The sequence below is a fragment of the Aspergillus multicolor genome, assembly GCF_047715735.1.
Source record: "Aspergillus multicolor strain CBS 133.54 unplaced genomic scaffold BDW74scaffold_4, whole genome shotgun sequence".
In the NCBI taxonomy this organism is placed as follows: Eukaryota; Fungi; Ascomycota; class Eurotiomycetes; order Eurotiales; family Aspergillaceae; genus Aspergillus; species Aspergillus multicolor.
Genome location: NW_027395955.1, coordinates 1,361,766 through 1,378,291, shown reverse-complemented (window position 1 = coordinate 1,378,291; position 16,526 = coordinate 1,361,766). Strand labels below are relative to the sequence as shown.

At 53.5% G+C, this 16,526-nt stretch overlaps 6 protein-coding genes across 6 annotated transcripts; 2 read left to right on the top strand and 4 right to left on the bottom strand.

Annotated features, from left to right (window-relative positions):
• Positions 1–104: 104 nt before the first annotated feature.
• BDW74DRAFT_175304 (SGNH/GDSL hydrolase family protein) lies at positions 105–1,777 on the top strand (the record flags this gene model as incomplete). Its single annotated transcript, XM_073728295.1, has 10 exons — positions 105–306; positions 356–362; positions 408–444; positions 487–539; positions 586–710; positions 821–908; positions 952–1,045; positions 1,089–1,145; positions 1,191–1,427; positions 1,472–1,777. 10 exons carry the CDS (start codon positions 105–107, stop codon positions 1,775–1,777), a joined length of 1,206 nt encoding a protein of 401 aa, XP_073587346.1.
• A 118-nt stretch (positions 1,778–1,895) lies between these two features.
• On the bottom strand, positions 1,896–3,772 carry BDW74DRAFT_188537 (uncharacterized protein; the record flags this gene model as incomplete). The annotated part of the gene is made up of 4 exons (XM_073731748.1): positions 1,896–2,491; positions 2,552–3,172; positions 3,243–3,429; positions 3,488–3,772. 4 exons carry the CDS (start codon positions 3,770–3,772, stop codon positions 1,896–1,898), a joined length of 1,689 nt encoding a protein of 562 aa, XP_073587345.1.
• Positions 3,773–5,188: 1,416 nt separating this feature from the next.
• On the bottom strand, positions 5,189–7,381 carry BDW74DRAFT_175302 (sugar porter family MFS transporter; the record flags this gene model as incomplete). Its single annotated transcript, XM_073728294.1, has 5 exons — positions 5,189–5,466; positions 5,529–6,448; positions 6,508–6,845; positions 6,891–6,967; positions 7,018–7,381. The coding sequence occupies 5 exons, from the start codon at positions 7,379–7,381 to the stop codon at positions 5,189–5,191; spliced, it is 1,977 nt and encodes a 658-aa protein (XP_073587344.1).
• A 1,640-nt stretch (positions 7,382–9,021) lies between these two features.
• BDW74DRAFT_147699 (sodium:calcium antiporter) lies at positions 9,022–10,447 on the top strand. Its single transcript, XM_073723585.1, has 2 exons — positions 9,022–9,222; positions 9,279–10,447. The coding sequence occupies exons 1-2, from the start codon at positions 9,055–9,057 to the stop codon at positions 10,215–10,217; spliced, it is 1,107 nt and encodes a 368-aa protein (XP_073587343.1). The 5' UTR covers positions 9,022–9,054; the 3' UTR covers positions 10,218–10,447.
• Positions 10,448–10,496: 49 nt separating this feature from the next.
• BDW74DRAFT_102192 (uncharacterized protein) lies at positions 10,497–12,602 on the bottom strand. The gene is made up of 3 exons (XM_073721520.1): positions 11,482–12,602; positions 10,974–11,406; positions 10,497–10,928 (listed from the first exon to the last, which is right to left on the bottom strand). Exons 1-3 carry the CDS (start codon positions 12,556–12,558, stop codon positions 10,885–10,887), a joined length of 1,554 nt encoding a protein of 517 aa, XP_073587342.1. The 5' UTR covers positions 12,559–12,602; the 3' UTR covers positions 10,497–10,884.
• A 3,203-nt stretch (positions 12,603–15,805) lies between these two features.
• BDW74DRAFT_175299 (uncharacterized protein) lies at positions 15,806–16,449 on the bottom strand (the record flags this gene model as incomplete). The annotated part of the gene is made up of 2 exons (XM_073728293.1): positions 15,806–16,135; positions 16,213–16,449. 2 exons carry the CDS (start codon positions 16,447–16,449, stop codon positions 15,806–15,808), a joined length of 567 nt encoding a protein of 188 aa, XP_073587341.1.
• Positions 16,450–16,526: the final 77 nt, after the last annotated feature.

Sequence of the window (16,526 nt, the reverse complement as noted above, 5' to 3'; positions counted from 1 at the left end):
TAAAGGGATTCGGACTTTGGGAGACGTTTACTCCGTCGGCACTCAGATTTATAACAGCAGCAGGCCACGGCCTGTATGTTCATACGATAACTCCATTCCTAAATATGACGTGTATCTTTTCCCTTCTATTCTTAGCTATATCGCTAGCGGCAGCAACTATTCTGGAAAATGGCCAACCTCGACTGGACCCTTACCCCGGACAGGCTGAGCTTTTGGAAAACGGAGTCGATGATGGTTGGAATACGTACGATGCAGATTCCGAGGAGATCTCGTACAAAGGGCGCTGGGATGAGGAGCATATCTCTTGTGAGTTGGAGATCCACAGAACGCGAAAGGTTACTAATGGAGAATACAGGGTGGTCGTAAGTTGTCCGACTACATTTCAGTATCTGAGGCTGAGGATGCAGCACCCCTGGCATCAAATTCGCCTTTACGGGGGAGAAAGTAAGGAGCCCGACACCAGTTAGAGACGAGCTGACGGTATAGTTGGCGTTGAGCTTCGGTGAGCATACTGACAACGGCGTCCTCGTCGCGTACCGGTGAGCTGCCCCGAAACCCAACTGGGCTTGCTCTAATATCATCAAGAGTTGGAGGGCAGGATTGGCAATTCTCCAATGTAACCGCAGACGACACCTACCAATTTGTAGGTCCCGAGACTACTGGTGTCGACTTGAGGGAATATAGCGAACAACAAACATTTGAACTGAGAGGTACCATTTCTTCCCGCATTTGTTTCTAGTACTAACCTTCGCAGTGACAAATTGGGCCTACGGATATGTCTAGTTTCTGTCAGCCCGTTCTCTGCTGACCGTGCATACAGTCCAACTGGAAGGTGTATCTGTTGAGCCAGACGCTGCAATTTACAAAATCGAGCCATTTCCAAAGATGGTTGAAGTTATTGGCGACTCGTAAATGCTACCACGAAATATTGAACCTGGCTAATGGTTGTAGGCTGAGCTCCGGGGATTACGCGACTTACGAAGGCCTCTCTTCCTGGGCATACCTGTTTGCTGCCGGCCTAGGCAATGTCGAGTACCACCTAACGGTGAGTAGCCCTGCATGTTGCTCGTCATGGCTAACAACAACAGGCGTATCCCGGCATCTGCCTACATGATCAAGACTGCTGGGGAAATCCTAGAGGCCAGGTACGTAGAGAAGCCATTCAATCCGTCCTCTGCTGACCATGGTAGACATACCAATATTACAAAACGAGCGACACGTCCGCCCGTGCGAGGAAGGTACATGGAGATGACCCTCCGGACTGGGACTTCAGCGCGCAGCAGCCCGCAGACCTGGTCGTCATCAACATCGGAACGAATGACAACAACCCTGCAAATAACGTATCGAGTGAAGATTACTTTAACGACTACGTGAACCTGGTCAGCAATATTCATGCAATATGGCCAGACGCGCAGATCGTTCTGATGGTACGTCTATCACACCTGAGCCACTTGTCCCGCTGACAAAACAGTCCCTCTGGGGCGGCTTCGCGGCATCGGGCGATACGTACATCCAAGGGCCCCTGTTCGTCGACGAGATAAGGAGTGTTTACGGGCTGTTCCAGGAGAACGGTACCTTCGTCCACTATTTCGACACCACCGGCATCCTTCAGCAGAACGACATCGCACCACAGTGGCACCCAACGGACGTCGGCCATATCAAGGTTGCCGCGCACTTCATGCAATGGGTTAAGATCAAGTTCGGATGGGAGATGGAGGCCACAGGGCCGATGGTGCACAGTGGCACGCTCTACTGGAATGACCAGGGTGCTTACTGACCCCGTGCCGGCTGCCGTACCTATTGCCGACACGCAACTTCCGTCAAGTCCACCCTAGTATGTTAAGATAAAGAATTATCATTACGGACATATCACTATATATCTGCCTATCAGTTTCCTACCTCCACAGAACCCTGGAGATGGAGTTCAAGAAATCAATACCACCTTTCCTCCACGTATCGTCCTCCAAAGCCCCGAGCCCGGTTACGTTGGCATCAAAAACGACATCCACGGGCGCGTCGACCCCGTATCCCTCCCAGTAAACCTCACTGTCGACGCCGGTATTCGGGTCCAAGTCGACGATGAAGCTGGCCCACATACTCGAGACTAACGTACTAAGGTCCTTGTACCTCTCAGGCATCCCCTCAAACGGCAAGCCATAGTGATACCCAAGGCCCTCGAAGTTCTTGAACACAAACGCAACTTCAGTAAAGTGCTGCGCGCCGCTGATCCAGGGTACATCGCCGCCACGAGTGTTGAAGCGGTAGGCGTATGCGGGAACGCCGTGGTCAGCCCAGACTTCGGTCTGTCGGCGGCGGTTCGCGTGCATGCTGTAGTCGCCTGCGTAGGCGGATGTGCGGCGCCATTGCCATCCTTTGCTTGGGATGCGCTGGTTGCCGAGGAACTCGGGGATGCCTTGTGAAGGGTCGTCGGGGTAGAGGTCTAAGATCTCTTGCGCAATGGCGGGTGGGTAGCGGAAGCCGGATGCGCCGCCTGGAGTGATGTTAGCCTATACTGCATTGGAATAGGCGAGATAAGAGTAAGTAAGCATACCCGTAAGATAGTTATAGAACTGTTCGGTCGTGTTGATTCCAGTTGGACCGAATGAGGCACCCTCGTCGGTGTTTGTTCCGGCGATAATAGGCACCTTGACAAAGTCGCCCTTGTCGAGCTGGACACTTCCCCATTCGCGGATAAAGTCTCCGTCGACAGTTGGCGAATAGCTGTATTTTGGGTTTCCGGTTGTGGTGTTGAAGATAGAGTTGAGAGTTGCGAAGGGGACTTCGCGCAGACACTGCAGTGTGTCGCTGGAGCCGGAACATCCGGCCTTGGAGACGATCTCATTGTACTGGGACTGATAGGCTGTGGTGTTCGCCGGACTAGCGGAGACCGAGCCGCCCGACTGCATGATTCCAGCGCGGAAGAGGCCGTCGTCGCGCCCGCCGTAAGCGATGAGGTGGTTGCCGACTGACATCCCGCCAGCAGACTCGCCCCAAATTGTGACCTTGGTCGGATCACCGCCGAACGCGGCAATGTTCTCTTGGATCCAGTGCAATGCGAGCCTTTGGTCGCGCAGACCGAGGTTTGTTGCGCCTGCCTCCTTAATTTCGTGGGAGTTCAGGAAGCCCCATGTTGAGAGACGATAGTTGATCGTTACGGCGATGAATGGTTTGCCTACACGGCTGTTAGAGCCGGGCTAGACAAAAGAATGAATGGGCATCGAATGAGGGCATGGAAGCCTTACCGATCTGCTGCGCATTTGCGACGATAGCAGACATGTTATATCTCTGGTCTGCTCCTGAGCCCTGGTAAAATCCGCCGCCATGGATCCAGACTCCTACGGGAAGCGCGGAGGTCTCGTCGACGGAGGAATCCCGAATGACATTTAGGGTAAGGCATGCTTCCGATTGAGGGTACCAGATGGAGTCGGTCTATACTTGTTAGTATATCTCATCCAAGGTGAAATTGTGAGGGGAGCGAAGTGCTTACCCCGTATCCGACACAGATATCCGAGTACTCTGTGGCGTTCTTCTCACCCTTCCAAGTCTCATTGAGAGATTGTGGGATTGCGAAGCGCAGGTTGCCCACTGGTTGTTGGGCGTAAGGGATACCCAGGAAGAGGTCTTGGTTGAAGTTGGCATTGCGCTTGCCGGTGTATGTACCGTTCTTGACGCTGGCCGTCGGCGAGGATACAGCTCTTGGACTCATACTCCCCGGAAGAGCATTTGTGGTAGCGGCTAGGACCGAAAGTCCAAATAGCGAAGAGAACAACATCTCAGCAGATGCGAGTATGAAACAGCACACTGAGGCCAAGCTCTGCTCTCCTCCCGGCGGCACCGATCGCCATATTTATACCTTACGATGTGAAGACGGACTCGCAGCGAAGACGGAGTATAATCGGCGCATCGGAGGAAGGCCGCGATGGAAAGCAGCGGGGGACAGTCGGGAGCAATGACGTGCAGTCCCACCTTATCCCTTGTCAAGCTGTCATTTCCCAGTATTCTCCAGCCTTCTCCATAAACCCTTCGCAAGGATTCCCCATGGGCCCAATTTATGGAGATACAACGTTGTGCCAGGATTCTCCAGAGCCAACCCCAGTCCAGATCCGGGGTAAACTCCGACGTGATGTGGAGAACCGTGTCCGCCGTTACATGATTTTCTTCAACCACTCCCTCTTCCGGTATGGATTCGCATGGGTTTGGGGTAAGTGCTCGTGCACGCGTGGGGCTTTCCGACTTGGTGGTATTGGCATGGCAGTTATGGCGTTCGTTCTGACTCGTGTTGTCCCGATGTTGTGCCGTCTTGAGCTGCGTTCTTTGAGGGCAGAAGGTGCGGTTTGGATGTCTTTAGCCGGCGGGTTGTGTGGGGAATTAGCCAAATAGCCAAGGGAGACGCGGAGGAGGGTATACAATTAGCCGTCCATTTAGCAACATGCCTCGGCAAGACGATGTCCGCGAGGAGGTGACCCGGATGGCACAAACAGGGGTGATGGTTCGGGCGGGAAGGATCCTGTCAAAACGTCATCTCAGTGAGAAAGTGGAAGTTTGGAAGCTTTTCCAAAGACAAGCATTGATGGACTCATCCTTCAAACCTTGAGGCACGGTAGCCGTGAGCCAGGCGTCCTGCCGAACGAAGCGAACGAGTCATTGCCAATCAGTCTTGTTGCTTCTCTTGGCTTTTGATGGTTTTATTCTGTCGGGGTTTTCCCGTGTTTCCAAGGATGGTGGTTGCAGACGTAAATTCCTTGGCTGGTGTTAGTTTGCGAGAAACCATCGGACATGATTCATAGGCAGCTTGTCAGAAACGCGCAGCCAGAGCGAGGGAATTGGAGGGAGTTGAGTTCGTGACCCAGAATGTTCGTTAGGAAAGAGGGTGCCCGGAGATTAGCTTGGCCCTGCTGGAGGCATCTACGCTGTTCGACCGGTACCTATACCTCGGGGAGGCTCAAGCAGAAGAGCAGTGCATTCTCGGTGATATCATACAAAGCGCCATATGAAGCACAGGGTCAATTTAACCAAAGAAGCAGAATTAAAGTATACTATTTTCAAAATCGAAAGCAGCAACAGCCCGAACCAAGCCAAGCCAAGCCACCAGCAATAACGCCATTCAGTCCAACTCGTCAGCCAAGCCACACATTACAACAGCATCCTTCCTAGCATCCAGGGCGTGATCGCAATCAAAGCACCACGCTTAGGACTTCAACGGCCCCGCTCCATTCTCCCTCGTGGTCTCCGTCGGTGACACATTCTTTACATTCTCCGTGCGCACCTTTGGCTCCGAGCCTACCCCAAGTTCTGGTGGTGGCGGTGTGGTAGTCGAGTCCGCCACCACATACAGCTTCGGCATCGGCTCGAGCTTTTGCCGAAGGACCCAGGTACGGAAATGCCAGACGGCGTTCCTTAGCTGGTACGCGGCGTGGTGGCGCGTTTTGACGGAGAAGACGCGGTCGAGTTCCTCGAGGGTGAGTTCTATTGGAATCCGGTTAGCATTTTGGCCCAGGGAAAACTGTTTAGATTAGGAAGGACGGTACCTTTCGTCTCCGGAACAAACAGCAGCACAAGCCACCATCCAATCAAACACCAAGCCGCATACCAGCCAAAAGCGCCCTGTGGCTTGAAGGCCCTTAGTAGCATAGGCCAGGTAAACGACAGGATAAAGTTGAAACACCATGTGGTCGCTGTCGCCCAAGACATGCCAACTTCTCGGACGTGCAGGGGGAATGCTTCTGCCGAGTACGTGAAGGGCACTGGGCCCTCGCCGGGCGAGTAGAAGACTTCGAATAAATACATGCCAGTGGTGACCATGGCGACTCGCTTTCGACTCTCAACGACGTCTTCTTCGATCCAGAATGAGAAGCCGCTCCACAAGAGACAGATTGCGAGGAAGGGAAATGTGAAGAGCAAAAGGTTCCGCCGACCCCAAGTGTCGATTGTGAGGAAGGCCGGGATAGCAAATACCCAGTTCAAAATACCAGTGCCCATTGACGCAAGAAGCGCATCCTGAACACTGTATCCCGATTCCATGAATATGGTGGTAGAGTAGTAGGCGATCACGTTGACGCCACAGAACTGTTGCAGGAACATGACAATCCAACTAGCTAAAGTAGCGCGTCGGTTACGCGGGATAGTAAAAAGCTCCCAAAACATGGTAAAGAAGTTCTTGCCTTTGTTAACCTTACGCTCGAGCTCGACACCGACGTAGGAATAGTAGAGATCGCGGGCGGCCTGGAGGTCGGTGTTGCGCAGGGTCCGGAAGGACCGGAATGCCTTGGGGATTTTGTTGTGTTCAATGAGCCAACGAGGTGACTCGGGACAGAAGTACACCTGGGCGCAGACGAAGATGGGGAGAACAACTGTGCTTCCAAGCATAAGGCGCCAGCTGAGGTCCTCCTCCACGTTCATAAAGGCCACGCCCATGATGTTGCCGAGCATGATACCAAAAGCCGTCCACCTATGTCCATTAGTTTGTACATTGGGCAATAGTGCAACAGTATACCCCAGCGGACTTACATTTGCCATTGCATGACCAGTGCTCCGCGGATCGGCGCAGGGGCACACTCGGCAGCGTATACGGGAACAGTGGAAGATTTGGAGCCGATACCGAGACCAAGGACGAAGCGGGCAAGGAACAAGTTGACCCATGAGTTGGCAACACCTTCCCAGATCGATGCAACAGCGGCAACGACACAAGAGATGAAGATGGTTCCCCGTCGTGCAAAGAATCGGTTCAGTGGTTCAGTCAGCCAGCAGCCAACAATGGCACAGGCCAGATATGGGGCGCCGACGACGAGGCCCTTAATATAGTCTTGCATCATTGGGGAGAAACGGTCAGATTCAATGCCAAGGAGCTGCCATTATTAGCGAATGATCACGGTGGAGGCAAGGGCACGAACCTTAGGATAGATAACGACGGCGCCGTTGTTGGCGGTCTCGTCCATTCCCTGGACAGCGGCGGCCATGGAGCACATCGCTTTACGCATATCTTAGTATTGGCTTCTTCTTAGACTCGCGCTAACTTACTGGCTAGGAAGTAGAGCTGCCATGGCTGGGACCACTTGTGAGTTGTCTCGCGTCGCAATGCTTCACGTTCATCCTCCGTCAAGTCGGGCAAGGTCTCGGCCACTTTAGGGTTCTGGGATACAAGGGCACCCTTGCGAAAGAGCTCTTTGTGCTCCGTCAGTCCATATGTCTGACAAAACCGATCGACGTCATCAAAGAGCTCATCTCGGGGAACGCCGGCAAGGGGATTCTCAAAGATAGCATTCAGCTTGCTGCGGTCCTGGCCTTCGACATCATAGATGTGATGGGTCCTAGGTTTTTCTCTTTGATCGAAGCTAGACGTTCCAACATCGTGGCTGCTGCCGGAAGAATCGTTGCGGTCCATCTTGGTCAAAAGAAGCCAGAATCAGGATTGACAATGGAAAGTAAACCCAAGGTCAGGGACTCAGACCAGGGGAGGTCTGGGATTTATCAACCCCACCAGCATCCGCAGTGCGACGATGACACTGCGGCTTATAGCGCCACTCCATGACGGTGCATGCAAATGACAGCCAGTGGTCCGACGCAAGATGTCATATCATTGCCCATGTTGGATGAGAGAAACGGCCGAGCCAGCCGGCGGGTGGATGTTTGGAGAATCATAGCCTGACCGACCTATCAAACCCAGCAAAACCACATGGGCATGTCATCTGAACGGGACCCCGGATCTGGGGTAAGCCCAAGGAGTGTCAAGCCCTTTCAAGAGTGGTCAAGAGTCTTGGGGATGCTTAAGTCGCTGATTCGGCCCCCAAACAATTGCCCACCATCCAACTCATGGTTCGACCGACGTTTATTGGGTGCACGGCCAGGCCGATCCGGTTTCCAGCATTCGCTCGACCTCAATGACTTCTGGCTAGGTTTAACTTGGGTAAACGGCGCGCTATCCAGGCCCCGTCTCTTGCTTGGAACCCCGGGACATCCCTCTGTATCTACATATGTCGGTCGCTATCCTCGATGCTTAACCTTCAATCAGGAAATGGCCTCCAATCCCCATGGCTCAGGAAGTTCCTCCAACATCCCTCGCCAGCCACAACCGGGAGGGCGGCACTAGAGGCTAATCATTTCTGGTCGCAGACTAGAGGCTCGGGTCGACGTCAGCGGCTTTGTTCCCCGGGCGTAAGCCGGTCTCCTCGCATCTAGCTCTCTCGTCAAAGCGACGGTGCGCCATGGATGCCATCGCCAAGTTCCATCTCACACGCGATATCCTCAGATTATCATGGTTCGGAAATGTAGCGGTTTATCCACCAGGATATGCGAGGTCGACAGCGAGGAATTCATTGCCGATCTATAGTTGCGTTGGGTCACGTTAGGACGCGTTGGAGACACCGCAGGAACGAGGCAGCCAGAATGGTATTTGTCGCACAAAATAATCCCGAAGCTGACACCGTTATCAAAGGCGATCCCGATTCCCGTCCCGTCCGCGACTATTTCATGACTCGCGAATAGTAGCGGAGAACCGAGGATATTTCTCCGAAGTGTAGCTGTCAGCGTGAAGCCTCTCCTCGACCGTAGGAACGCGCCGAAGACCGCGATCGAGCCTGCTGGCCGTGGCGAAGGGCAGGCTGGGAAGGCGACTTATATATTTCCAGAGATCGTAATCATGTTCGTCACGACTTCTAAGTTCATCCCATTTTAAGGAGACCGGGGAACGCGTTCGTGCGATCGTAGGAATAACCGCGTCGGCCGGTGGTTGGGTGAGGTATTCAAGCTTCTGGACGTGTTCTCGAGGACTTGGCGGCACTGTTGCTGTCAGGTTTTACGCGTAGAAAGCGATTTCAATCACGATAGACCACTTTGTACGGCAATTACTTTGTTCTTGTTGACAAATCATCAACGAATTCATTAGGATGTTGCAGGATAGGCCCCATCGTGTTGTTGTTTCGTAGTACTTTGGGCCTGGTCGAAGCCAGAGATATATTTTCGTTTCACGATGTCTACCTACAAGGCAACGACCCCACCTCCGTCCCTCCATCGTTCTGGGTACACAGCTACGTCCCTTACCCTTTGGACATCCTCGCAATGAACTGGGATAACTTCTGCTTCAACACTGCAACATTCATAGCCGGCGTCTTCGTTCTCGACTATGGCACAGACAAGTTCCTCGACCACACCGTGATCGTGGGCCGACGACTAGGCATTGCGCCTACCTTGATCGCTCTCCTGACTGCAGGCGCCGAGTATGAAGAGGTACAATTCGAATTCCCATTCAAAATATTGATTTCCGTACTAATGGACTGAACTAGCTGGCCGTAGTCATCGCAGCGCTCATCCAACACCGCAGCCCCTTAGCTCTGGGCAATATGATGGGCTCCGCGATCTCCAATATCCTCGGTGCTTTCTCGCTAGGTCTTATCTGTCAACCACGGGGAATGGTGATGGACCTCGACAGGAATGCAAAAATCTACTCTGTACTACAGCTGGCCGTTTCGACCATTTTCGTTATATTGGCATTCTTCGATTTGCTGAATCGGGTTACGGGTGGGATACTTGTCGCCCTTTTTGGACTCTACATCGTGTCGGTTGGGTATGCAGTGTACAGGGGCATCGCTGAGCCGCCTGAACTGTCAGATAATGATAGCGACACCAGCGTCGATGAAGCGCCTGCCGCAGATCCCGAAAATCAACCACAACGAGGCGCGGCAGCCGAAGCTTTGGAGAGCTCACCTCTCCTGGACATCGGAAACCCGCTTGCGGAGGAGGACGATGCCAAAGGACGCCCGAGGCCACTCTATTACCATATTCTCCAACTCCTCCTGGGGCTTCTGGCACTCTCTCTATCCGGCTACATTCTCGCACACAGTGCCGGCGCCATCGCGGACTCCCTCCATCTCTCCGGCACAATCTTCGGCCTTACAATAATCGCGTTTGCTACGACTCTACCGGAGAAGCTAATCTCGGTGCTCAGTGGTATCCGCGGACAAGGGGGCATTGTTGTCGCGACTACCGCAGGCAGCAACATATTCCTGCTGACGCTTTGCGTTGGCGTCGTTGCACTTGCAGGAGGCCTTGGTAACGCGCGAGACACAGATAGCTATGTCCTCTTTGACCTGGGCATGGTCTGGGCGTCGGCGGCGTGCCTTACTGCGGTGGTCTTCTTTGGTCCAAGTCGCGTTGCCGGGCTGATTCTTCTAACCGCGTATGTTGCCTTTTTGGGGCTTGAGTTTACGGTTTACAGACGCTGACCAGTGGCGACTCGCAACCACATTCACAGACTATAACAACAAACTTACTTGAGTTTCTTTACAACTTATTTAAGCAAGTAGCCTGCGACAATTATGTGCGATTTAACCTAAGCCAGCAGTACAACCTATCTTGATTTGTATAACATAGCCGCGAAAGTAATAAAAAAAAAGGAATTAAATAAAGTACAGTCCATTGAGTTTTAATAATTAAAGAGTAGCTAAGGTGTTTTATCTATTATAGTTTAAAATAATTAATATACTAAGCCAGCACCTTATATTGGCGTGCCACGGGTGGTGGTTGTGGTGGTCGCTCTTCCAAGAAAAAAGTATGATGTCATCATGAGAACATCAACCACCCAATTCCAAGACCCCCAGGCTAACCCGACCATTCTTTGTTCCAAAAGTTTACAATGAGAAAAAAGTATTAAGATAGAAATTGTTCATTAGACTATAGTACAAAGGTAAGAGCAAAAAGCCAGAATCGCAGTGATATCAGGTATCATAATCCATCACTCGTAAGAAGACCCATAGGGTACCATAGAGGCATTCATATCCATCCAGCAAAAGCAGAGATGCTTAGTGGAAGCGCCCAGTGCTCATCTCATGCTCGCCCTGGTTCGCAACAGCGCTGTTCTTCGCAACGCCCTCCTCATGGCCAAAGGCGCGGTCAACAGCGGTGTTCAAGCCTCCACGGAGAGACTCGCCCATACCCTATACCCTGTTAGAGGGGGCTCTAGATAGCGCGGGAAGTAGGACTTGCGTGGATCTCAGCAGCGGCCCCCTTGACTCCGTTGCCGGCGTTCTCGCCGTGGCGGGCGGCGGTGGTTTGCGTGGTACCGGTGTGGTGGGCGCTGTTGGAGGGCGTAGTAGGGTTGTGGCCGACGCCGCCGGAGGAGTAGGCGTCGGTTCCCGAGGTGGTGTGGGAGCTGGTGTTGGAATGGCTGTTCTTCATTTGGCCGGTGGTGCTGTCAACGCGAGGGTCGAGCTTGTTGAGAAGGTTGGAGGAGTGAACTTTCTCGCCGGTGTGGGAGGCGTCGTGGGTTGAAGTATGGCCAGCGCCTGTGCCGGTGGCACCGGTGGCACCGGTGGCACCGGTGACGCCAGTGCCGGTGGGTCCGCTGGTGGCTCCGTGGGGCGCGTTGGTGTGCTTAGCGCGGTTGTCGCGGTCGGAGTCGACGCGGGGATCGGCCTTGTTCATCATGCTCGAGTTGTGAGGGCCTGCGTTGTCGCGGTGGTCGCGGTCGGAGTCGACGCGGGGGTCGGCCTTGTTGCCCAGGTTGGAGGTGTGAGGGCCGGCGTTGCCAGAGGTAGCGGTGTGGGTGTTGCCCGTGGCAGAGGCACCAGGGGTGTAGCGAGCACGGTTGTCAACGTCGCTGTCGACGCGAGGGTCGACCTTGTTCATGAGGTTGGACTTGTGAGGGCCAGCGTTGCTGGAAGTGCTGCCAGTGCCGTGGGAAGTGCTGCCGCCGGTGTGAGGGCCGGTACCGAAGTGGGCGTCCTCGAAGGTCTTGGTGGAAGTACTGTCGCGGCCGTGGGTGGCAGTTCCGGTGCCAGGGCCAGCAGCGCCGGCACCAAGGCCAGTGCTGAAGGTGCTGCCAGCGCTGCCAGTGTTACCAGCAGTGCCATATCGGTCGCTGTCGACGCGGGGATCAGCCTTGTTGGCGAGGCCAGAGCTGTGAGGGCCAGTGGCAGAGGCGTTGTGTGTACCGTGGGTGCCGTGGGTGGTGCTGCTGCCGAAGTTGTTGCCAGCGCTGCCATATCGGTCGCTGTCCACGCGGGGATCAGCTGTGTTGGCTAGACCGGAGCTGTGAGGACCGGTAGCAGAGGTGTTGTGAGTGCCGTGAGTGCCGTGGGTGGTGCTGCCAAAGTTGTTACCAGCGGCGCCGTACCGGTCAGAGTCCACACGGGGATCAGCCTTGTTGGCGAGACCAGAGCTGTGAGGGCCGGTAGCAGAGGCGTTGTGAGTGCTGGATCCGTAGGTGCTGCCAGAAGTAGTACCGTACTGGCTGTTGTCGATGCGGGGATCGGCCTCGTTCATGAGGTTCGAGTTGTGGGCACCGGTGGTTGTGGTGTTACCGTGAGAGGCTCCAGAGTACTGGTTGCTGTCGACGCGAGGATCGAGCTTGTTGGCCATGTTGGAGCTGTGAGGACCGGTCGTGGAGGTGTTGCCGCCGTAGGGCTGAGTGCTGGCGAACTCGTTGCCAGTGCCGCGAGTGCCAACGGTGTCGTTGTGAGCGCCGTACTGGGTGCGGCTGAGGTCGCTGTCCACACGAGGGTCGACACGGTTGGCCATGTCGGAGGTATGGGGGCCGGCGGTGTTGGAAGTATTGTTATAAGACATTTTGAAGATTGTAGTTTTGTTGTTTGATTGTGGTTGTGATTGTGATGATGGAGGATAGAAGTCGATGCTATTCAAGGGTGTTATATAGGGCTGGAATCCGGGGTCGACAGGGGAGGATGGGGCATGACGTCAGGGTGAGCGCAGAGCTGTCACTACGCAATGCTCCACCCCCAACGAGGCCAACGCTCTTCTGTTTCTATTAATTGATTGCAATCTCACGAGACATGACATCAGGCCTGTCACACAGCGCAAATCATTACACGGCCCATCGTCATGAAACCCCTTCGCTATGCAATGGCAGCCAATGCCGAGCCACGCCCCAAGGCAACACCATTTCCACGAACCATGCCTCTGCTGCAATATCGTGCAACGATCGCCGGATGATGAATTAATTGTCCGCTGTGCGACAAGATCGTGGCCACTTCTAGGTCTGCCGATCCGTACGATTGCCTGGCTCGGATCTTCCTCTGATCTCAGTTTGCCTTGGCGGCGCTGTATAGTGACGTGCTCTGAGGAAGAAGCAATTTACTCAAGACAGTGTACGCGTATGGACTTAATCTAAACAAAGGAGCCTGTGCTGACTATCAGCTAAGTTACAGTGACCTCATATCAAATATCTGTTCCTTGAATCCGACTTGTTTTCTTATCAGCTACAGCGACATCTACCTTGCATCATTTTCAATGTCGAAGCAACTCATTCAGCTGCAGAGTATACGCAGGGTGCCTGGGCGGGTCAGTAAACAGAGACAGACGCGTACAGGGTCCATTCCATCCGACGGTTCAGGGCGATCATGACGCAGTGACCTAATCTCGGAATCCTTTTCCTCTTCCCGATACGGTTGTTTATCGACCGACCCGACGCAACATATACAGGGGAGTTGGTATAGAAGCTGGAAATGCGCAGATAAGATCTTCCTGCCCTGGCCAGCGGCTCAAACACCGGCCGCGTAGAGGCTCCGTACCATCCAACGGTCGAACGAGGATCATGACGATGTTACGAGTCGAACCTGGAGGCGGGTGCTATTTCCCCCTTCTCGTGCCTGAGAAGCCTGTGGCAAAGCGTAGAAGTTGATAGGGCTTTCTACGTAGTAGTCTGCATACAAAACCATCAGAAGCTTGATCTTGCTCAGAGATCTACGAAGGTTATCCTCGAGTAGAGCGGTTTACTCCAGGCACTGCGTTCTTAATGACCCTGGCCGACGTCGACACAAGGGCGTAATGAACGACCATTCAGCCACGAGGTCTAGAAAACATACTACTCATGTACCTTACAGGAGATGATCACATGCTCTAGCCTTGTCCGCCGGAAGTATAGGAGGCGGATTGCCCTGCACACAGCTACTAGAGGCGCGTCGTTGCCTGCAATTGCCGCCGGAGTTCGATCAACGAGCCGGGTTCCAACTCGCGGAGTTGTAGTCCCGTATTGTGAGAAGCACACTGCAATGTTGAAGCATGGAATCAACCTAAATCTTCTGATGGGACATGAGGTTCTCTCTTGCTTCTACGGTGCTGCCTGAGGCTGTAAGGCCGCAACGACCGAAGGGTTCTTCGTATACGATTGCTCTTGGATTTTGTCCATCGACGTATTAGACCCTGGACATCTGGAGATATGAGCACCTTTCGATTCCGCCAGCTAACTACCATGGCGCGCTTTGAGACAAATTCCAATGCGCAGCAGGCCATATTTTGGTATGTCTCACACAGTACTTGTTTTCTGTGCAGGTAGAGAGCAAAAGTCGGGTCCCCGATCCTTGGTACGTGCTCGTCCAAATCCAAGAAACCTGCGAATGTTTTGCAGATCTCAAGTCGGACGGATATTGAGTCTGCCTTGAGAACGAGGCTGGTGATGTGAACGGCACACGCATTCGAAAGTTTCAGGTTTGCCATTACCTTGGCTTCTATGCTACCCCATCTTCATAGTCGATTGGGAAGGCTCCAGAACATCCCTTTTCGAAGAGCTCAGGGGCTGGCGAAAGGGACAAATTTGGACCACGTCCAAGAGAGACATTATTGAATCTTGAATCAACGAGATAATAACTCCTCAGCAGTTGGACTCGCCAGATGTCATAGAACGCGTCCGGGCAAGACCTTTTCGACCAAAGGCTGACAGAGAGTAAACCGATCGCGGGAATGATTGGTCCGCACTGGTCGTTATCTCCCCTCACGGAAACTGGTCGTCTGGTTGAGGACCTGAGATGGAGCACTGCCCGGCTCAGACTCCGGTCCCCGAAGGTACATCTGGCCGAAGAGGTCTCATCTCCGGACTCGTCGAAGATGGATTGGACCCTGAGCGCAGCACCGACTGTATCCAGAGCATAGGTGTTGTCTGTACTTCGAAGCGTCCGTTTCAAAGCTCAGTGCAGATTTACAGGTCGATCTAAAATCGCCCTTCTACAATGCTAAGTTTGAGAATCCCAGCCTGACCTCTCGCGCTACGACCTGCTGATCGATTGCCGAAGCACATCTCAATGAAATTGACACTGTACGCCCTTGTCAAGAAAAGTTGCACCTTTCTTAGAGGTACGTTGGCTTGCTACTCCGCTATACGAGCTAACACTAGGAATCCTTAGGCCAGTTTCGCCGAGAGTTGAGTGTAACCTCTAACATCACTGCACCTATACGGATCCTCTCCGTAACCGGTGGGTAGAACGCTACATTATAGATATTGCATCAAGCGCCGGTGCAGAGGATCTTCACTAGGAGAGGCTCCCTACGTCTGCGACCATTGTTCGGAGGCTTCGGGCTTCAGGAAGCCATATCGTGGTGTTCTTTACGACAAGGCCAAAACGTTCCAGGCAGGGGCCTCTTTTGAGGGGATGACTTGGGCACTTAGGCGCTTTTAGTGGAAGTTTCGCAGGTGCTTGCTGAACGTCGATCGTGTCCCAATTTGCGGGGCGAGTAACTTGGACGTATTTAATGCGTTGCTGGTTACCCTGGCTTGTGGTGGGTTTCACAAGATAGGTATTGGATTGCCATACGGAGGGGATTTCAAAAAGGGCAAGAAAGAGAAAAAAAAATGGTACTGAATTCATCCGCCACAACAGGAGGGCTTGGTTTATCATGAATCGCGGACAACTAACAACAGACCCCAGAACGATTCTTCGTCTGCAAGGCTTCGAACCAAGAATCTACTTACATACCACGTCCTCTACCGTCCTAGGCAAAACAAGCACCCGCTCACCATGTCTCCAGTTGCCCTTCCACGCACCCCGGATACCGATACGACTTCCTCCCCCTACCAAACCAATCAAGCCTCAATCCCCTTCCGCGGCCACTTCCGAAACAAATCAGCCACCTGATCAAACGGCGCAGTCAACAATCCGACAGCCGTCTCAAAAGGCGGTTTATTCGGCGACCCGGGATGCGCGCGACTTGGCACAAAGATCTTCGTGCGATTGAACGCCTTGCTGAGCGCCTGGCTATCATGTTCCGAAAGCGTTCCCTCCAACATAACCAGGTCCTGGCTCTCTTCCTCCTTCATGTGCGCGCTTAGATCGGCCATTAGGGATTTCAGAGTCGGTATAAAGGCGTCGTTTGATGGGTCGAGCTGCTGGAAGTGTTTGAGTTGTTCTTTGACCTGTCACCATACCACACGCATATCAATGAACAATTATCACAGAACCAATACAGCGAACAGGATGGGGTAGAACTTACAGCCTGATGTTCCTCCCGATCTTTCGTCGCCAGTCCCGCGCCAACATACTGCACATGTTTCTCGAAGGCGGGATACACGACGAGCTCCTCGCCGACAGCGTGGCGGGCGAGTTCCCACACGAAGAGGTTCTGGTAGCGAATCTGCTCGTTGCGGCTGGCTGTTTCGATGATCCGCTCGTAGATCGCTTTGATCTCAGCGTGGTCTTGTGCGATTGTTGTGCTGATGCGGGGGGTCATTTTGGTTTGCCTGGAAGGTAGGTCCGTGGGGTAGGCAAGTTGGTGTGATCAAGGCAGTAAAGAGGGGGGAAGAAGGA